Genomic DNA, 21,042 nt, shown 5'->3' on the forward strand with positions numbered 1-21,042 from the left:
GCGAGCACCCTTCTGTTCGTTTCCATCGGGGATCGGTTTCTCAAAAGCACCGGTTTCTCAAAGACCAAGACCGGCCGGAGTAACCGCTTACTTGAAGGGCTCCGCACGGCATGGCGAGCCTCAGTGTATGTGCGCTGTCGTCACACAAAGAAATTAAGACGTCCGAATGCATTGCCACAAGCACTACAAAACCGCTATGACCAATGCTGTTAAGTTGCTGTGGCCCTAGATCACACCGGACCCCCCCCCCCACACACACACACACACAGCCCAACTTCTTTCACAAGGTACTGTTCTGATTATAAATAAAATGTGCTCACAAACGGCCCTGAAATTACTAATAATGCCTCATGAGGGACACTTCAAGTAACATGCTACCACTCCCCATATATATATATATATATATATATAGTGGCGGACACTAGGGGCTATGCCTCTCACCCAGCAGGACTGTGAGCTGGGGGCGTGGTTTACGTTCCCGGGCTGGCCGGTGCAGGGTTGTTCCTGCTGCAGTTGGTTTTTGGAGTTGAGGAATAAACATCAAACTCGCCTTGGTCTCCTGTGTTTTTCCTCATTCCTGCCACAATATATATATATATATATATATATATATATATATATATATATATATATATATATATATGCGCGCCACCGAAACATGTTTTAAGCAGTCAGCTGGTTTAAAGAGGCCTTAACCACCCTGCCAAAAACACCTCGCTTTTGAGAGACCCGATCCATTTCCTTTACAGAAGACACAATGATTAGCGCTGAGGTTGTTTGATGGGACAGGATTTCCACACATCGACAACCGGTCAAAACAACGGACAGAGGTTAAACAAGTGCCGAACCCTCTCAGAGCCTTTACATTCTCGTTTTAGTGTTGCGTCAGGTTTGTCCTCGGGCTGCCCGCACACTGCAGCCGACGACCCATTCGGCTCTAAGCGTTCTCCACCTTCAGCATCGTCACAACATTCTTCAGAATAAGCAAGGCTGCCAGGCAGCAGGACACCATAAGGACCTGTCACATCTCAGTTCGAAATTATTCGTGTACTTCCTTTTTTTTCTTTTTTCTTTTTTTTAACAACAAGGTTCTTTCAAAACTCATCTTCGCCGAAGATTTGTTCCACCGGTTGTTTACATGCGGGGTACCACAGGGAGTTTGCGGGGGTGGGTGGGGGAACACCACACGTTGTTGGTTGATAAACGTGGCCGAGAAGAGGGGGGGGGGACCGTGCTCCGAGTCGCTGATCGTCCAACACCGAGAGGAGAGAGAGAGAGAGAGGAGTGGGAGGATGAGGCGTTCGCCGCCTCTTCCGACATGCGTGCGCAGATTACGTGTCAGCACGTGTTTACATGTGTTACAGGATATTTCATGATCGGACTCCTGCGTCGGATCGATGCACGTGTTCACTCTACAGTCGTGGGCAGTAGTGTCGATCCATTGATGAACTTCTTCAAACGCAAACCGAATATGAAAAAAAATTAAAAAAAATAAAATTATAACACTCGTACGTACAATAGAAAACAAATGACAAATCTAAAAGCAATCGTAAAAAGGAAAAAAAACTGGAAAGTGGTTTAAATGGCTTTCGTGTGAATACAACCCAAAATCACTCAAAAACAAAAAGGAATTAAAACAACCGAGAATTTTTTTTCGCTCCCGTGTATTTTTCTCTATAGCATTTTTCCTTATCATATATTACTCTCTACTTTGAACCTATGTACATTATTGTGATGGGAAATCGGCGTTTGCAAATTGGTCGGTTTGGCGTACAGCAAAGTGGTGATGTCGATGGGAAGGTCTACGCTACGTGGAGAAGTGGTCCCCGATAGTTGGATGATGTCACGCACACTGGCCCAATAAGGAGAGAGTAGCATAAAAAGAGTCGCGACGACGTCATCGTCTAGAATGTTCTGTCAGTTCCTACGCGCATTTAATGAGGTTCTCTCAGACAGGAAGCTGGTACGGGTCATCTAAATTTATAAAACACCCCTACCGTGTTGCTTATTTAGGCTGCCTATAGCTTTTCGCTGATGGTAAAACAAATTGTAAAGTCACTGCACTTAGTTATCACTTTCATGGAAACGAAAAACAAAAACAAGAAAAAAAACCAAAAAACATTGCTTTCTTTTTCTCTGATTTTTTTTTCTTTAGTTACATTTTTAAATTTTCCCGGCTTCAGCTGTTGCCAACTAACACCCAAAGAGAAAGCTACTGAAGGAGGTAAGCGAGTGTTGGATTACAAAATCCACCCTTTTGCTCCGGGCCAAGAAGCGCCTCCTTTCCTCGTCTAAGATTGATAAATAAATTAAAATACTGTCCCCTAAAACCCATTGGGTCCTATGTACAAGTACAAATAATTTTCTTTCCATAATAATCCACGTTTTTGTTTTGTTGCGTCTTGAGGACTTTTGATCGTCTCTGATCGAGGCGAATCGCCGGGAGACTGAACAGTGGGGCACATCGACTGCTGTGGTCTGTCTTCGAAGCTCAAACGCGCAGGTTAAACGGGTTTCTGAGCAAAAGAGCCAATCTGCTGAGGTGATGGATCATATATATATTTTCCTATATCACATGCCCTTTCCTAATAAACCCCCACACACTCAAATGCAAGCACACACCGCCTGTCAAACACACGAACACATTCACCCTCACCCATGGACGCCGCCCCGCACACGCCACTACAAACACTTAGTATCAAGAGACGTCTTCTCTCCTTAAGTTTCCCTCTCGCGTAAAAGAGGCTATAGACCCTTTCCCTCTGGTGATACGGACGTTTTAGCCCCGTCTTAAAACGACATTGGGCGGCCTAACTGGGATTTATAAGGGGTTTTAAAGTGGGTAAACTTGGGGGGGTTTCACGCGAGGGACCAGTAGACAGCGGGTGCAGTTCTCTGGGCAGTTGGGAGGAAATTTTTAAGATAAGATACGATAGGCTGGGCCCTGGGGGGGGGGGCACGGAGGACATAATGGAGGATGGGGATTGGAGTCCTGTGCTGTCGGTCGGCCAGTCAGTGGTAGGGTGGGCGGGGCTCATGTGTCCCAGCCCATGCGGTCTGTGCTCTCCAGTGAGAGGGACTTGGTCTTGTGGGGTGAGGCCGGGCTGGGGGGGCTGCTGAAGGTGGAGCTGTTGGAGGCTGTGGAGTGGCGAGGGGAGTCCGAGTCCTGGAAGGGAGAAGAAGAGGAGGAGCAGGGAATGGAGTGATGAGAGGGAGAGAGCGAGAGAGAAAGAGATGGGGTGTGTTGGAGATGGAAAAAGAGACAGACGGAAGTGAGGTAAGGACAGAGAGGGAACAGAAAAAGATGAGAGGGAAAACAAGAATTAGTTTCCACTTGCATTTAACTGCAGACACAGGATATGATGCTAACAGTTCTCGTACCATACTCTGCAGCCAGCATTCACACCAAAGGCCAGTTCGGACAACACGCTACTGTACAAACACAATGGTTGAGGCATCTACCACATATAAAGGACAACAGGTTTACGATTTCACAAATCTACGGGCTCATCTAACAGGCAACATCCTTTTGTAAGCAACCTAGACTAGCTGGTGAAGGTTTGAGAGTACCAGGACAGGACATGCCAACGGGGCTATTAACTTAGCACCCTCTTTCACTGATGTGCATACCAACATGGTATGATCACCCTCTCTACATCACAGCGAGCAGAAAACTCAACCAAACTACGCCTTAAGCTAGCCAAGACCTCTGTGCCTAACCACAACTCAAACACAGAACCTTTAGTGCAAAGGTCAGACGGCGGAAAGGCGGAGAAAATCTGTTTGACCTGGGTTATCACATATAACATGAATATATAAATGGAGTGAACCCCAACGTTTTCACAAATTTCCAGCGATTTCCACTTAACTCCCGGTTTCAACTGTACACCAACCAGCAGCTCTCAGTTGGGGTTCAACAGGCCCATGTCAGTACACGTCCCCAGGACCTCCCTTGCTTCCTACATGTATGAGTTTGTGTGTGTGTGTGTGTGTGTGTGTGTTTTCCTTTCAGCAGAGCGCAACAATCTCAGCCACTCGTCGATACGCAGTTTGACTAGCGCTGCAGACTCTGAGCATCAGACTGAACCACAACTCTGGTGAATCGGTCCGTTCCCGTCTACTCTACACATCACCAGCGACCGAGCAGCTTGATTGACCAGAAAACATCAGCAGAGGGGACAACAAACACACGGAGACGAAGGCGAGATGGGGGGAGGCAGGATCACTGTCGTTGACCAGAATTCTTCCAACCTATGTCCTCCCCGCTTTAAAAGGGTAAACTTATTGAAAAGCAATGTTATACCTTTCCATTCATCTACCTCCAAGCAAGAGGAAGTCCACCAAACTGAGCGGTAACAGGACTACACGTGGACGCTGTGTACTGCATGCGTCTCTTTCTTCCAGTTCAACGATAACGTATTCGATTTAGGCTCATGTGATTATCTCGTGCGCTGTATGTAGGCATCTTTTTACAGTTCAGCGACGATGTTCCCCGTCTCATCTCTTCTTCCAATCTGGACTCAAGTAGCCGAGTAATGCTGGGCCTGAGGGATGATGTTCAGAGGAGCACTTGGTCGTGGACTGCAGCGCTACGCACGAGTAAAACACACGAGGGGACCGGGTTCATGATCTGTGGCCGTGTTTGAACAGGACAGTGTGAAAATAAAATATAAATGGTGTTCACAACATCTCAACAGTAGAGTTACAACTAGGGACAACAATAAGATTCACCTGTCCACAAACAGAAAGCATTGTCACCCATTCTGGACTTCTGAATTTCACCTTCATCTGGTTATGGGTAGCTGACACCTTCCCTATAGAGGCATAACATATAGATATCTTGACAATTACCCCGAATATAAATAACCGAACATATGTTCAGTATTTGTTGTATCCCTGTTGGGGGGGGGGGGTCAGAAGGGCTGATACTAGAACTGAAATCATGAATAAACAAAATTTTTCACTACAACTTGTTAAGCGCCTGTTGAACAGTATGAAACAACATGAAAATCCACAACAACCCATTTACAATAGAAACGTTCTCCTGCAAAGCTCACGGAGCAGATGGGCACGATCAGAGGTTTCTACTGCAGCTGGGTTCTGCTCACTTCTATTACAGTCAAATGCATTTGCCCCCACAGACAAAACACACAGACACTGAAGTCCACTGACCTCTACTGTCACCATATTGTACCGTTTCTATTATCATCCATGACCACAGTAGAGAAGGACGACCGGAGCTACAGTAATAACATAGGCACACCCGGCGCTTGTCGTGCAAGCTGGTCGGACCCGGACTCCGGTTCTCCAGAGGTTCAAAAGCTACACCAGTAGCCTGTCTCTCACAACACATACAAAAGTAGACAAACATACCTAGCACAAGGAGATTTAACATTTTAGGTCAATGAAGATGGGGAATTTATCAACTGTACTGATTTCCTCAATAAATCAAAATTTATCCTAGATTGAACCTTGACTCAATGTTCTTGAATCCATCCCAAACGGAGAGGAAAATTGCCCAGCTTCATCGCCCTAAAAGAGCCACCTGGATACCATGGCAACAGTAAAGAGAGTTTAGGCGTACATAACAATCACACACACACACACACACACACACACACACACACACACACACACACACACACACACACACACACACACACACACACACACACACACACACACACACACAGCATTCGCTTCAGCAGGATTCTCCCCTAAACCACGTGACGGTGGTCCTGTGAAGCCCCCCCATCAGTGCACGTGGTTCAAATTAATCACTTTTTTTTGTTGTTGAAAATTTACCCCCCTTTTCTCCCCGATTGCATCCAGCCACTACTCTTCCGATCTGTCCCGGTCGCTGCTCCACCCCCTCTGTCAATCCGGGGAGGGCTGCAGACTACCACATGCCTCCTCCGATACATGTGGAGTCGCCAGCTGCTTCTGTTCACCTGACAGTGAGGAGTTTCACCGGGGGGACGTAGCGCATGGGAGGATCACGCTATTCCCCCCAGTTCCCCCTCTCTCCCGAACAGGCGCCCCAACCGACCAGAGGAGGCGCTAGTGCGGCAACCAGGACACACCCACATCCAGCTTCCCACCCGCAGACATGGCGGGTGGGAACACGGGGATTCGAACCGGTGATTCCCGTGTTGGTAGACAATGGAATAGACCGCTACGCTACCAGGACACTTGAAATCAATCACTTTAAGCTGGAGAATTATTCATTATCGTCACAGCGACCCAGCAAGATCACATCACAACTTATTAGGAGAGAATCCTGTGCACCCTTTAAACAGCGCAAACTGTCTATTGCTACATCCATTACCATAGTAGCCAACATGTGCTCAGAACTGAACAGCCCATGACTGGAAACATGGGCTGGCCACCAGAGGGCAGAATGGAAGCAGACATGCTCGGTGATTGGGTGGGCGGGCAGCGGTGGGTACGGGTTGATAAAATGGCTGAGCAGCAGCAGCAGCATTGCACCATTCCAACAAACTTTACACAAGTCAAAGGCAATGAAGAGGAACAGGCTGGGCCAACCCGTCCGGGCCTGGGATAGAACGGTGGCACAGGCCGAAGCCCCGGGGCCAATGCCAGTGAAACGTGCTGGAAAGAAGCCTTCGGATGCTGGGGTTGAAATGGTGCAGGGCAGAGACTGGGGTCGGACGGTGAATTCAGGGCCAAACTTGACAAACAGTGACAATCTAAGCATTTTTCTGATGCGTGTGTGTGTGTGTGTGTGTGTGGTGGTGTGCATGTCTATATTTCCAAAATACGCTAATCTGTGCCACATATGTGTGCGCAAATGCTACAAAGGTACACAGTGCTCACGGTGTTGTGTGTTTGGTGCGAGGTCATTGCAGCTGTTGACATTACCTTCATCTTACTAAGCAAGGTCCTTAAAGCCCTTTTCAGATCGGGGGTCTTCTCCGATGGCGAGACTGCCTGCCACTGCAGAGGAAAGTCAAGACTCAGCGCCCAGCCCACAGACAGCATGCTGGGGTGGGAGGGCAAGTCAGGGCAAGGTGGAGCAGAGCTGGGCGAGGGGAGAGGATGGCGAGACATGGGGCAAAATGGGGCACTCGGTGGCCAGGCATGGGGTGGGTAGGTGGGTGGGTGGAGGAGCCACGGGAGGAATAGTTGTTATTCCAGGGGCCATCTGAGGATGGGTGGATGGACTGGGCTAGAGACTGCTCACAACAACCAAAGCTATCATAACAGAGGAAGGTTTGCACAGCACCTGACCTAGTACTAAAACTGTGATGCAGTGGGACTTGTTTCAGGGTATCATGGCTGGGAAGCAACATAACATAACTAGTAACAGGAAAGTAACGGGGACTGACACAAGACCCAGTGAAAATCTAAATTAACTGTCTCCAATGAATTTGTCCTCGACAACTCTACAAAGGGGTAAGGGTTCCCAAGAAAGCAAAATAGAAAATCAAATCTAAAGAGAGATAAAGCACTTCTAATTAAGGAACACTATTTCCTCAAGCTGACAGGTAAAAGAAAAAATAAATAAATAAAACCCTCTAAAATGCATATACAGGATAGGCAACATGTTCCAGCAAATACATTCTCCCTCAGGAAAAAATATGATCAGTTCACTCTCCTAATGGAAAAAATAAGGTTTTCCACATCTTACATTACATTATGTAAATAACATGGCTGTGATGAGATCTGCGTTTAAACCCCACCGTCCCAAATATGTACTTCTTTATTTGCTGTTGTTCTTTTCTTTATGATTTTAGGGTTAATTCGCTTGAAAAGGTATTTAAGAAACAAGAAGAAACAAAATGAGATCATATTTCATCATATCACACAATGTATTGAAAACCTTGCGTGACATAAGGCAACACCTTGCCTAACCAGCCAACAGAGCTCACTTGGGGAGGAAACAGCTCCTAAGCAGGGGGAGAGGGAGACCAGGCATCTCAGCAGAGTGGCTGCCTTTGCTATAAAGCGCTGAAGCCGAGGCTGGACGTCACAGGGAAATGACCGATCAGAGCTGGGGGGTGGGATGAAGATGAAAAGAGGCTGGCATCGTATGTGACGGGTGGGGTAGGAGGGTGGATCTTTATGGGCAACAATGTGATGCGTTTCAATTGAAAAAAAAATTCAATGCAATGTATAGATTCTAAACTGATGCAGCATGGGACCAATGTCCTGTGCCGTAAGGGAAATAGGAACAGGTTGTTGGGACGGCTGTGAAAACTTGCATTACTGCTTTCAGAAGGAAAAGCAGACTGCCCAATTTGTGCTCAAATCTGTAACGTTGCAAGGGAGCAAGAGGTCTAATTGGATTTGCTCTAATTCATCTCACAGTTTAGAAGTTGAGCTCAAGCCTCAGCAAGGCTTGGCAGAAAGCACACTTCCACTCCAAAATCAGTACAATGATGAGGTTTTGTTGTGGTTTTCAGACCCCATCCTAAGACTGCATGCCTTCTAATTACCGAAAGGGACATTTTGCTAAACTATCTCAGCGTTAGCCGCACTATTCAACTCCTGCTAGACTCAGCCACATGGTGAAGCTGAATGCGAGTCTTGGTGCTAGGAGAAGGATTTGGATGAGTCCACCAACCTCTCTGTCGAACTGGGAGAGGGGAGCGTCGCCACAGTCCATGCCCCCTCCGGAGGACAGGGAGCTCTCAGAAGGAGAGGTCATGGTCTGGCGCTTGGACCCGTAACTTCCACCCGACAGCTCCCTGCGCAATGCACTGCCATTCTGGGAGGATGAGCCTGGAGAGAGGGAGGCGGGGGTAGAAGGGCAGAGGGAGAGAGATTTGTCACCAGAAAGTAAACAAGAAGCAGAACATGGCATGTGACATGCTGAATACTGTGTTGATTACCGGTGTATACTAATGTTGGTATTTACCAGTGTCCAAGAAAGTTGAGCAAGTTCATCTGGACACAACATTTAGTAGGAAAAACGTTTCATCACTCATCTAAGTCATCTCTTCAGTCTCAACTAACTGCAGGTATCCCCACCCTTATAAACGACTGAAATCAATGATCGGTTTCATATGTCATTGCCATAACCATTAACTAGAGTTACAATGGCCATGTATGCTATTCACAGAGGACTGGTGAATAGTTGCAATCACAGCATTGTACGATGGTGACAGATGTACGCTTAGCCCCCCCCTGGTTCAGTAATGGTCGTTTCCTCTCCACACAGATGTCTTCTTTGACTCCCTGTTCAAACCCGCATTCCACCCTATCAAGGATGTCCACATCCCCATCCTTGAAAGAGTGGCCACTGGCCTCTAGATGGGTGTAGACTGCGGTGTCCTAGCCTGAGGTAGCTCTTCCATGTTGTGCCATCCTCTTGGCCAGCATCCGTTTGGTTTCCCCGATGTACAAGTCACAGCAATCCTCCCAGAACTCAACAGCGTACACTATATTGCTCTGTTTGTGCCAGGGGACATGATCCTTGGGGTGGACCAATTTCTGGCGCAGCGTGTTTTGGGGTTTGAAAGCAACATCTGTTCCCATCTTACAATGCTGTGATTGCAACTATTCCCCAATCCTCTGTGAATAGTACACATGGCCATTGTAACTCTAGTCAATGGTCACAGCGATCTGCATATGAAAACGATCGTTGGTTTGGGTCATTATGCAACTGTATTGTTTATAAGGGCGAGGATACCTGCAGTCAGGTGAGACTGAAGAAGTCACTTACATGAGTGATGAAACGTTTTTGCCACTAAATGTTGTGTCCAGATGAACTGATTTCACTTTCTGGGATTTCCTTACCTGGATAACTGAGCATGCATCAAGACATTTACTGGTGTATTTTTCAGAATAGAGAGCTAGCAAATTCTGGTTGTTCAATTGGTCCATTTCTCAATTTTAGAAAACACTTACCTTAAAAGATGACTAACCAGCCACCAAAATTTCGTTTTTTTAAGTTTTTTTTTTGGTAATTCAAACAGTCTACTTGTTGGACAAAAGCCTATATGGGCTAGTACATTTTATTTTCTCTTCTAACCATTGGAGTCGGCAAAGTTATTTTACCATAATTTCAATAATTGTCCTCCTTTGATGAAGTGAACCGATTTGAACTGGAATATACTACCAAATCCTTTATGGGATTCTGCTACTCACGTATGCCAAGCCCACTGCTGGCACTCATGGAGCGGCCCGGCTCAGCCCGGTTCTTGGTGATGGAGGGGATGCTGACAGAACCACTGAAGCCTGCACGGTTCTCCTGAACACGGACGTTCTGGTTTAGATACAAGGTAGACACAGACACACACAGACAGACAGACAGACACACCCCAAACAGAGTGCAGTGCAGGGAACAAGGAGTGAGGAGCGAGCAGAGACAGACAAATACGCACATATATGTGGAAGTTAGTCCACATGTGACACATTCAAACAATGGTGTGTGAATGTGGACTATGCTGTGTGAACAGCCAGGGTGTCGTCAGGGAAATAAGCATACATGGATGCAACACTTGAAGGAACAGGTCATGTGAGTTTTGAGAGACATGCAAAATAAGGGATGGGTTTTAGAGAAGGATTGTGTTGTGCACAAATCTCCCCATGGTGAGTGCTATCATGCAATTCATGCTAATTCACAGCCAATTTGGAAAATGGGTGGCAAACATGAAATTGCCCCAACTCTCTGGATTCAAGTATGTGCATGCCGTACATTGTGGGACACGGGGAGGGAAGAGCTGACACTATTCATGCACAAAAAGCTATGTCTATACAAAATAACTATTTAACTTTGGTGTGTTTTAAAAAGTGTGTGTACGGGCGTGCTTGTGTTGTGTGTGCTTGCATGTGTGCATTTATGTGTGTGTTTGTGAGCACCTGGCTACTACTTTCCAGGTCTCGGAAGAATTTCTGTACATTTTTGAGTGTGTGTCTGTGCATGTGCAGACGCACACATGCATTTACCATTGGAAGGTCTTTGAGGATCTGAATGCCATCGCCCGGTCCCATGTGCGCCACATGGTTGAAGTTGGTGGGGTTGGAGATCAGCTTGTTCCTCATCTCTGGGTCCCGCAGCATCTCTCTGGAATGACAACACACAGAAAGATTAGTGTGTCCACACTCACACACGTACTTGAAAATAGACACAAATACATGAACAGGACTTCTCTTTTTCTACACACACACGGCTACACAGGCTCCGACAGTCCAGCACAGAGGAGCAGAACACAACAAACGTGTATAAACTTAAAACACGTGAACATAAGTGCACGTATATGCATGCACCCTGGCTTTGGCTTGGATAGACTGAGTGCAGCGGTGCACAGAAGGGAGTAAGACCGAGTGACCGCAGTAAGTGCCTACAGCTGCCTGCTGGACTAGAACTCCTCTCTATTATGCTACACATGAAGAGCACAAGAACACAAGACTGTTGTGAATGGTTTGCTTTTCATTTTGTCAGCAATCCTGAACCCCCCCCCCCACCCTTCTGTCCTGTTGTAAAGTTGTGCTGAAGTGTGTTGAGCACTCGTAGTGGAGGGTGCTTGTGCTCAGACAGCAGTAGTAGAGTTGTAGCATTTATTGTTGATAAGTTTATAGAGTAGTGATTTTTTTGCCCCCCCCCCTCCTTTCCTCCCAAATTGCACTTGGCCAGTTACCTCACTCTTCTGAGCCATCCAGGTCTCTGCTCCACCCCCTCTGCCGATGCGGGGAGGGCTGCAGACTACCACATGCCTCCTCTGATACATGTGGAGTCATCAGCCGTTTCTTTTCACCTGACAGTGAGGGGTTTTGCCGAGGGGACGCAGCATGTGGGAGGAACACGTGATTCCCCCCAGTTCCCCCTACCCCCCGAACAGGTGCCCCAACTGACCAGAGGAGGCGCTAGTGCAGCAACCAGGACACATATCCACATCCGGCTTCCCACCTGCAGACACGGCCAATTGTGTCTGTAGGGACGCCCGACCAAGCCAGAGGCAACACAGGGATTTGAACCGAGATCCCCATGTTGGTAGGCAATGGAATAGACCGCCATGCTACCCGAACACCCCCAAAGTGGTGATTTCTTTACTGTGGAACAATCTACTCGACTCCCTGAGGACAGCCACCAACACCTGTTTTAATCCAAAGATGAAAAGCTCACTTTTTTTTAGCTTCTCTTAGTCCTGCTATTCTGTCATCTATGTTGTTTTAACTCGCCATTAAACTGCTTAATTGTCGTAAAGTTTTTTGGCTTTTTGCGCCCTAATGCCTGGTTATTTTGCTGCTCTTCCCCCCTTCTGGTTTTGCTCTACAGCAAAAGCACTCTCTGTAAAAGCATCCTTGAGTTCTGGAAAGGTGGTATATAAGTGAAACGTATCAAACCCTTCCCTTTTTTTTGGTCTACATGGTGATGGTGGTCATGTGGCTCGGGTCCTGGGCTGTTTTGGTGGCATTTGGACATTCATCGCTTGGCATCCTCCTCATCATATTCTTCATATATTTTATAATTCCATTATAATTCTGCTATCCTCTTTCAATGTTGTATTGTGTAAATTGTGTAAACACAACATCCATTGCACGTTGTCCGTCTTGGGAGAGAGATCCCTCCTCTGTTGCGCTCCCCGAGGTTTCTTCCTATTTTTTATTTTTATTTTTTTGGAGTTGTTCCTTATCTGATGCCAGGTTCTAAGGACAGGATGTTGTGTTGCTGTAAAGCCCCCGGAGGCAAATTTGTAATTTGTGATATTGAGCTATACAAATAACATTGACTCCCCTGCTGATGCAGCTTTAGCCTCCTTGATCTCTGGGCTTGTGAGTAAGTGTTTGGCCAAGGAGCAAATGTTTACTCACTAAGCTTGTAAAGCGTTCAACTTACTTGTGGGGAGTAAAAAAATAGGAGCCAAAATGTTACCCTTACATACACAAAAGCAAAATTAAATGAAAGAAAGAAAAAAAAGACACTAAAGACTAGCTTGTGTAGGGGCGTCCGGGTAGTGTAGCAGTCAATTCCGTTGCCTACCAACACGGGGATCAGCGGTTCGAATTCCCGTGTTACCTCCGGTTTGGTCAGGCACCCCTACAGACACAACTGGCCGTGTCTGCGGGTGGGAAGCCGGATGTGGGTAGGTGTCCTCATCTCTGCTAGCGCCTCCGCTGGTCGGTCAGGGCGCCTGTTCAGGGGGGAGGGGGAACTGGGGGGGAATAGCGTGATCCTCTCACACGCTACACCCCCTGGTGAAACTCCTTACTGTCAGGTGAAAAGAAGCAGCTGGCGACTCCACATGTATCAGAGGAGGCATGTGGTAGTCTGCAGCCCTCCCTGGATCGGCAGAGGAGATGGAGCAGCAACCGGGACAGCTCGGAAGAGTGGGGTAATTGACCAGACACAATTGGGGAGAAAAAGGGTGGGGGAAAAAAAAAGACTAGCTTATGTAATCAAGAAATTCATGTATAAAGCTCTATAAAACCTCTCATATCAAAACAAACGGAGGAAACAACGCCAAGCACAGAAAAAAGTGGGGTAGCTTGCTAAGACCCGGCCACACTGGATTACATAATGGCAACAGCAGTGAAAAGTGAATCCTTCAGACAGACTGGTGAGGAACAATTCAGGGTTCAGTAGGTTGGTCACCTGAAAATGGCTGAAACCCACCTGCAAATCACCCGTCATTATCTAGTGTGCCCTTTTTCTAACGGAGGACAAAAACTGGTGTGGTAGGTAAACTACCTTCTCTGCTGAAGCCTCTCTTCTTCAGGCACCCTGAAGGAGAAGCGTCTCTTGTTGTTCATGCTGCGGACCATCTGCTTTCTGCTGTTGTCTGACGTCTCCGGGACGACCAGCTCATCACCTTCTGGAAGATCACCGCAACATAACATTTTACATGGCCAGCCATAAAACATTAATGACATCATTCTATTAAATGGGTTTCTGGGGGGAAAACCGTTCATCTGTTGAATTTACAGACGCAGGTCTGTTAAAAACTGCAATTTGTCTTTGGCAGCAACAGACCCAGGTTAAGACTTGCAAGGCTCAGCGTTTTTGGTTTTTATTTTTCAAAGCCATCCAGCATGCCGAATTTTGCCACAAGAGGACACTGTTACATAACCTCACATGAACAGGAACAACTTTTGGATCCGTGGAAACATAAAATCTAGGTGAAAATCATTTTAAATCGATCTGCTCCTTTTAAAAAATCTGTGTATTTTTCAGTGAAAATCGGTAAAAACCGAAAACGCTGAGCCTTGAAGACTGATTTTATTTATTTTTTTTAAATTTATTTCTGATTTTTCCCTTTTTTCTCCCAATTTAGTGGCCAATTGATCCCTATTTTAATTCAAACACCCACCCTCGTATTGCATGCGTTCGCCAACTGCATCTCTCCGGCCGGCAGTCTCGAAGGAAAGTGCCTCCCCACTTTCGTGACAAGGCGAATCCAAGCCGAACCACTGTTTTTCCGACACACACAGAGACGCATTCACATGACGAACACAAGCCGACTCCGCCCCCCTCCCGAAGACAGCGTTGCCAATGATTGCTGCTTCATCGAGTCCGGCCATAGTCGGATCTGACGAGACCGGGGCGCGAACCCCAGTCCCCAGTGGGCAACTGCATCGACACCAAGCCGATGCTTAGACCGCTACGCCACCGCGGACTTGAAGACTGATTTTAAAAAGGATGGCGGAGAGAGCGTAACATGTGACTAAGACTATGAGCCACATGTAGAAAACAGAGCCCACAGTGATGTGAGTAAGTGGTAGACGAGCATGAGTCCCAACCCGAGCCCCCAGGGCACCACGCATCACACTTTTTGGATACCCACCGGCCATTTTGTTTCTAAAGTAGATGAGTCGAACAGTCTCCAGCCCCAGCAGATTCAGAGAGCCATCGACATTGAGAGGTCGCACCTAAAGGTCAGAAGTTAACAGTCAGTAGCAGCCACTTGGCAATGATTGAACACATACTACAGCGCAACATTAATCCATTGATTTGACAGTACCACATTCTTCATAACACAAATCTGAGGCATCAACACTTTCAGAGAATGAGTGAGGTTACCACGGCAACAGTGCGGCAGCTAGATAGCCCTTGTTAAGCTCCTCGGGTCTGAGGGAAGAGACAGCCTCACACACTTCGTGACAAGTTTCCTACAGTTGTACTGAGGCTCTAATAAAAATGACATTTGCCAACCACCTTCGGCATGTAAACATCAGCCAGCAGGACCAACCTTCTTCAGAGGAATGGTCTGGATCCACTCCATGGTGTTGACGTCGAACACATCCACGGCATTCTCACTGTAGACTGACAGGTAGGGGGCATTGTAGCCTGGAGAAAAGAGCATAACATCAGTTCAGTTCAGTTTAGTCATTTATCGTCCCACGGGGAGAAATTCAGCTTACAGTAAGGCACAATAAAGACAAGAGGAGACATGACGACAAAAAAAAGAAGAAAGAACAATAAGAAACACAGTGGCACATAAAAACAATAAAAGTCAATAAAAAAACCAAAAATAGGGCTACAAATGCCATAAAAGACTATATAATAACAAGGAATAAGAAGAGTCAGATACAATACATATGATGTGCTTATTCACGGTTATGCGTAAGAGGCAAATGTCTAATCTTTTGTTTTTTTAATGTAAACTATAAAATTTGACACTATGATATTTTACTGATCTGCTTGTGATCTTTCACTAGCAAAAAGAACAACATTTAAATGCAATAATCTGTTATAAGATAATAAAATGTACCACCGTGGCAGCATATTGCATTTCTGTGATGAGAACAAACTGCAGAACTACATCTGACAAACATCCCTCATGAAAGAGATTTGGCCCTTTTTTACAATAGTTGTTCACAGCCACATCTCAACAAATACTGCTCATTTGTTAACATATTCTGTCAAATCCAGTTTATTGTACCAATATAAAAAAGTTATAGCCTATAATCAAATAAACTAGTGTTCATGGGACAACTTGTGCAATCCAGGCTTCAGTATAGGGGTATACATTTTAGGTGTAATAGGCTCAGCTGACTAAACTTAAATTAGACACACAGTGGCGGGGGGGGGGTTTAAGGGTGAGAGCCGAAATGCACTAAACTCACAGGCTGCGTTGGGTATGGCTGGCCACATCAGCTCTTGCTGCCGCGACCGGCGGCCTTGTGAGTCCACATACACCCCTATGGAACTGAAACACAGCAGCAGCTCCTTGCTGGAGATTTCCACGGCACAGAGGGCTTCCAGGGTCTGCTGGGCAATAAAGGCCAGGGTGTGGTCCTCCGGGTGGAGCAGGCTGACGGGGGACATGTCTCCATGGACACTGTGGAGGGAAATCGTAAACGTGAACCAGTATTAGGATTTATTATATAGAATGAGATTTTTTGTTGTTTATTGCTAGAGTTCAAATAAGAGTCAGTTTTCTTGTTTTCAGGAAGTAATGGGAAAGATTTTTTAATAAAGAGCTAAGATTCACTTTATCCCTATAGGGATTTTGTATTAATTTGTATAGTATACAAATTTTTGTATATAAATTTGTATACAAATGATGGGTATTAATATATTCAATCCATATGAACAGTCATAAAAATGTCAAGTGGTGACATGAAAAAGATCATCATATTTTATCTTCTATTTTTATCTTTCTGTCATGGATAAAAGAAAAACTTACTGTATACATCATATAATCAGTGTAAACACAAAAAAACATAACCTTAACACAGACAGACTACAGTCTTCAGAACTGATGCAAACAGCCGTGGCGTTACCTGTAGCGTGTAAAGCCGGCCTGGTAGCCTACATAGAGGCGCTCACTCAGCAGGCCCATCCACTGGACGGGCCCCGGGGCCTGTAGTTCCCGCAGCCGACGGTGGCGTGTCTTGCTCTTGTTAACCTGGGGCAGGGAAGAAGAGAACAGGAGGAGGATAATACATATTTTCCAAGGGGAAAGTTTTTCTTGTCAGCAGCAAGGAACAGGCTTATGTACTATCCTATAATATACTATATGTATATTATATATATAGTATATTATGTACTATAATATACATTATAATGCAACAAACAGAACATATAGGAGACAATTAATATGGATGATGCAGTGTCTATCATTTAAAAAATTAAGAAAAAAGAAAGAAGGTAAGTCATGTCTTGCATCAAGTTCATTAAATTGCTACATTACATCTACATCATCACCATGCTGTTCATATATAAACAGATACATGAGAGGAGTGACAATTGCTAATGGCCTTATGGTTCTGGTCTATAATCAAAGCAAATAATGCCTTTTTTCATCTTTCTGTCTTTAAAATCACTGAACCAAATCTCCATTCTATTCTTGTCCTCACACCAAACCAGCCGTCATCTGGTTTTAACCCCGATGTCTCACCTCATAGAAGATTATCTGTCTCTTCATGGCCACACAAAGGCAGGTGAGCGAGCCGTTGCGGACGGGGCCTGAGACGATGGCCTGGCAGCCCTTGGTCTCGGCCAGCTTGTAGGAATCGGTCTCGCGGCCATCTAGGGCTTGTGTGGGAAAGAGGCGGACATGGCGGTTTCTTCCGGAGATGACCGCCAGCAGCTGCTCCTGGGGGATCAGGTCGATGTGGTGCACCTTCTTGTTGTCACCCACCCGGATGATCTCTGTGTGGGCGGACGGAAGACAGGGAAAGAAGAGACGGTGAGGAGAGAGTTAGGAGCAAGAGGGATGACGCCATGATGGAGGGGGTAAGGAAAGCCAGAGAGCGAGCGAGAGAGAGAAAGAGAGAGAGAGAGAGAGAGAGAGAGAGAGAGAGAGAGAGAGAGAGAGAGAGAGAAGTATTAACGAGGTACGATGGGTCAAAACATGAGTGTGGAAGGAGAAGCACCCACAGAAGAGAAAGGGTTAAAATGAAGGATGGAGGAAATGAAGGTGGTTGGGGATGAGGGGGGGTTGCAGGCAAAGAGAGAGACATAGGGTACAGGAGGTGAGGAGAAAAAGTGAGGGAGGAGAGAAAAGAGGGATAGAGTTGTCAAACAGAAAACAGGATGGGGGTAAAAGGCAAGGGAAAAGTCAATTACTCGTCTACTCATCGTCTACTTGTCGCTCAGTGTGCAGAAAAGACATTAACAAGGACAGGGGAGAAGTAAAAAAAAAAAAAAAAAAAAGAGCTTTCAAGATGGTCTTACCATCTTTGGTAACATGGATGACATAAAGGCCTTCCTCATTGCCCAGGGCGACACGCTCATGATCTGCAACCAAAGGGAAGGAGCGTGAGATGCTTTTTTCAGTGCCAGACAGAGGACATAAAAGGACATTCTGGACTGAAGATGTTCCAATCCGCCCAGTTTCTATTTTCATAACATAGTAAAGCTCAGCTGCCATCCCTGAAGGGTTTCTCAGGATGCAATTACTTTTCCATGAATTCTGCAGGAAGCCATGAAGCTCCCCATAATATTGAGACCATATACAACATGAGTTACCTCAGATCCCTGTTTGTGGTCAACAAATTAACAGTATTCATCAATTCAAAATAAAGTTAATCATATATATATATATATATATTTGAACAATCTAAATGTGGGCACTTTAGCAAATACGGCAATAAAAACAACTAATATTTGTAAAGTGAAATACTAGTAGATGTTAGTTCATTCTTTTTTTTTATACACTCAAAATAGTTGAAGAACACACACTTTTGTAAAATGGATTACAAGCACATAGTGTGCATGTGTGCATGGTTTTTACTGGGACATTCCATCACCCACCTATGATGGTGGCGGACTGCGTGGTCTTAATGAGCGGCAGCGTGCTGTCGTAGGCCTCCTTGGGGACGTACACAAAGCGCTCCTTCAGCTTGTTCTTCTTGAGGATGCGGTGGAGCTCATTGAGCAAGCCCACCCACTTGTTCCTCTCCTGGTCGCTGTCAGCCAGAATCAGGATGGAGGGCTTGTGGCTGCTGGAGGGCGACAGCTGGGACGCCGTCACCTGGGAAGGAAGGGCAAAAGGTCAAAGGGGTAATATTGCTGGGTAATATTGCTCCTACTGTTGGGTGTTGGTGGGTCTCTGCACCCCCACAAACCCAGACTGATATCTTTAAATTATTTGTGACTGGAGAATGAAGTGATTCTTGACTAAGTTGTAAAGAAACCATTGTCAAAATAACCTAACTTAAATATACATAAGAAACATGAAAGGCATAATTATCATCCACCCTCTTGGTTTTTATTGCCGGGGTTCTACATTCTCAATAGGAAGATACAAAGTGTAGACCTGAAAGGTATTATGGCGTTTACACTGCAGTCACCTATGCACGCATACTGTCTGAAAAGTTGCTTTTAAGAGGTATACATACAGAATGCTATCAATTAGCTCCCTGGTAAATGCAATAACTGGCCTTGCAAACAATAAAGTATCCATCCATTCATTATCCGAACTGCTTATCCTGCTCTCAGGGCCGCAGGGATGCTGGAGCCTATCCCAGCAGTCATTGGGCGGCAGGCGAGGAGACACCCTGGACAGGCCACCAGGCCATCACAGGGCTCAATAAAGTATGTATTCTCTATATAAATGAATACATCTTTGACCAATCAGATTGTTTGGTTAACAAACTGTCGGGCTGACAGTGGTAAATCATTCTAAGAGAACTTACTCTGAATATGCAGGGGATGTCCTTTCGGCTGGCATGGATGACATCAGAGGCCAAGACAGAGCTGACTGAAAACTCCTCATCCCTGTATGACAGAATGAGGCCAATGGTCAGACATCAAGGAGTGCATCTCTATATAAAGTATAATATTAACTACCTTAGAACAAAGGGTCTGCTAAATCATAAAGGAATTTTAACTGTGTTACAAAACATTATCAGTTCTGGTTAAAAATCATTTAGGTTGTAGTTTTCTCACCTCATGTCTATGACTTGGCTGACCACTACGCTGGGCTGTGTGGCCTTTCCTTCTCCCAGTTCATAAAGGAACAGTTTAAAGTCACACACCACGGCCATGGCTCTCTGCCACCCTTTCTTCACTCCTGTCGGTTTGGGCACCTGAAGCAAATACAGACACAATTTAATGACACATAGACTCGCAATAATGTGTCATATAATGTGAACAACGCTGAAGGGCTTCTCAATGCATATTAAACGTTATAAGCATGCTGTCAAATGAAGTGAAAGCTCCAAGAAGCTATTTACCATTTGAAGAAAAATTAGGATCACCTTAATCATTATGCTTTCACTAGTACCAGTAAGTTTCTGGCATCATTCATTTTGTAACTGTAGATGTATCATAAAATGTTTGCTTTTTTCAAATTGTGGACATGGTTATAGCGAGACCCATGTGATGGAGACGTATTAGTTCAATGGATATAGCATGCCACCAACACTGCCAGAGATAGGGGTCCTGCTCCCAGAGGGAATACAATGTTCCCATGCTAAAAATGTATGCCCTCATGGTATAAAAAGATGCCTTCCATTGACATGTCCACCAAATGACGAGCATAATGTTATCTTTGAATGACTGTGGGATGAAGGTCATTCAAGCTGGGTCAAAATGATAATAGGCAAACATGGGTGCATCATTCTATATGATTAGCATACCAGACATGATTAAGATTCCAGGGCTAGACTTGAGGTCAACAAACTTCTGCAATGAACTTCAGGGAAAAAAAGAATTTGATTATTTCATCACTGACCATGATCAGTCTCACTTACCCTAACATGCCCCTCGTAGGCGGTACCAATGCCCCTCTGGGGGTCAATACCTAGCGGACCCTTGGTCTGGTCCTGGGGCACAGGACACACCGCTGGCGCCTTGTCCGCACATGTCACATGGCAGGAGAAGTTACACACTGGAGAATTGCAGATATGAAGATAAAATAAAGATTTAACATGTCAAGTATTTCCAAATGTATGTTTAAAATGGAAACTAGTATTGGGCCTTTCAAGTGATTCAGTGTGTGACTCGACAGTTGTGTGACCTATTAATAAACGTACAGATTAAAATGCAATGTTAAAGAAAGGAATAACTACAGGTTAAACACATTAAGTGTTGGAAATCATACTGATTTCTAGTGAGGTTTAGTCTAACATATAAAAAAAAAAATTGCATTGCACAAAATCCAGATATCTAGTTATAGTTTAGGA

General features: G+C 45.5%; 1 protein-coding gene across 4 annotated transcripts in view; it reads right to left on the minus strand.

Moving 5' to 3' along the window:
* Positions 1-420: 420 nt before the first annotated feature.
* The window catches only part of cdc42bpab (CDC42 binding protein kinase alpha (DMPK-like) b), a 127,632-nt gene continuing 107,010 nt past the window's right edge, over positions 421-21,042 (minus strand). For 3 of the 4 annotated variants that reach the window (XM_056294069.1, XM_056294071.1, XM_056294068.1), the window contains 15 exons: positions 20,611-20,747; positions 19,805-19,944; positions 19,552-19,633; positions 18,668-18,887; positions 18,089-18,151; positions 17,310-17,563; positions 16,693-16,817; positions 16,033-16,247; positions 15,156-15,253; positions 14,751-14,835; positions 13,658-13,781; positions 10,915-11,032; positions 10,114-10,231; positions 8,588-8,745; positions 421-3,166 (listed from right to left, as the gene is read on the minus strand). In XM_056294069.1, the coding sequence (XP_056150044.1) occupies positions 3,035-3,166; positions 8,588-8,745; positions 10,114-10,231; positions 10,915-11,032; positions 13,658-13,781; positions 14,751-14,835; positions 15,156-15,253; positions 16,033-16,247; positions 16,693-16,817; positions 17,310-17,563; positions 18,089-18,151; positions 18,668-18,887; positions 19,552-19,633; positions 19,805-19,944; positions 20,611-20,747 (2,069 nt within the window). In that variant the 3' untranslated portion in view covers positions 421-3,034. The remainder of the gene's footprint in view (positions 3,167-8,587; positions 8,746-10,113; positions 10,232-10,914; positions 11,033-13,657; positions 13,782-14,750; positions 14,836-15,155; positions 15,254-16,032; positions 16,248-16,692; positions 16,818-17,309; positions 17,564-18,088; positions 18,152-18,667; positions 18,888-19,551; positions 19,634-19,804; positions 19,945-20,610; positions 20,748-21,042) is intronic. The other variant, XM_056294070.1, reaches the window with a different exon arrangement.

The sequence above is a fragment of the Lampris incognitus genome, chromosome 15 (genome assembly GCF_029633865.1).
Source record: "Lampris incognitus isolate fLamInc1 chromosome 15, fLamInc1.hap2, whole genome shotgun sequence".
NCBI lineage: Eukaryota > Metazoa > Chordata > Actinopteri > Lampriformes > Lampridae > Lampris > Lampris incognitus.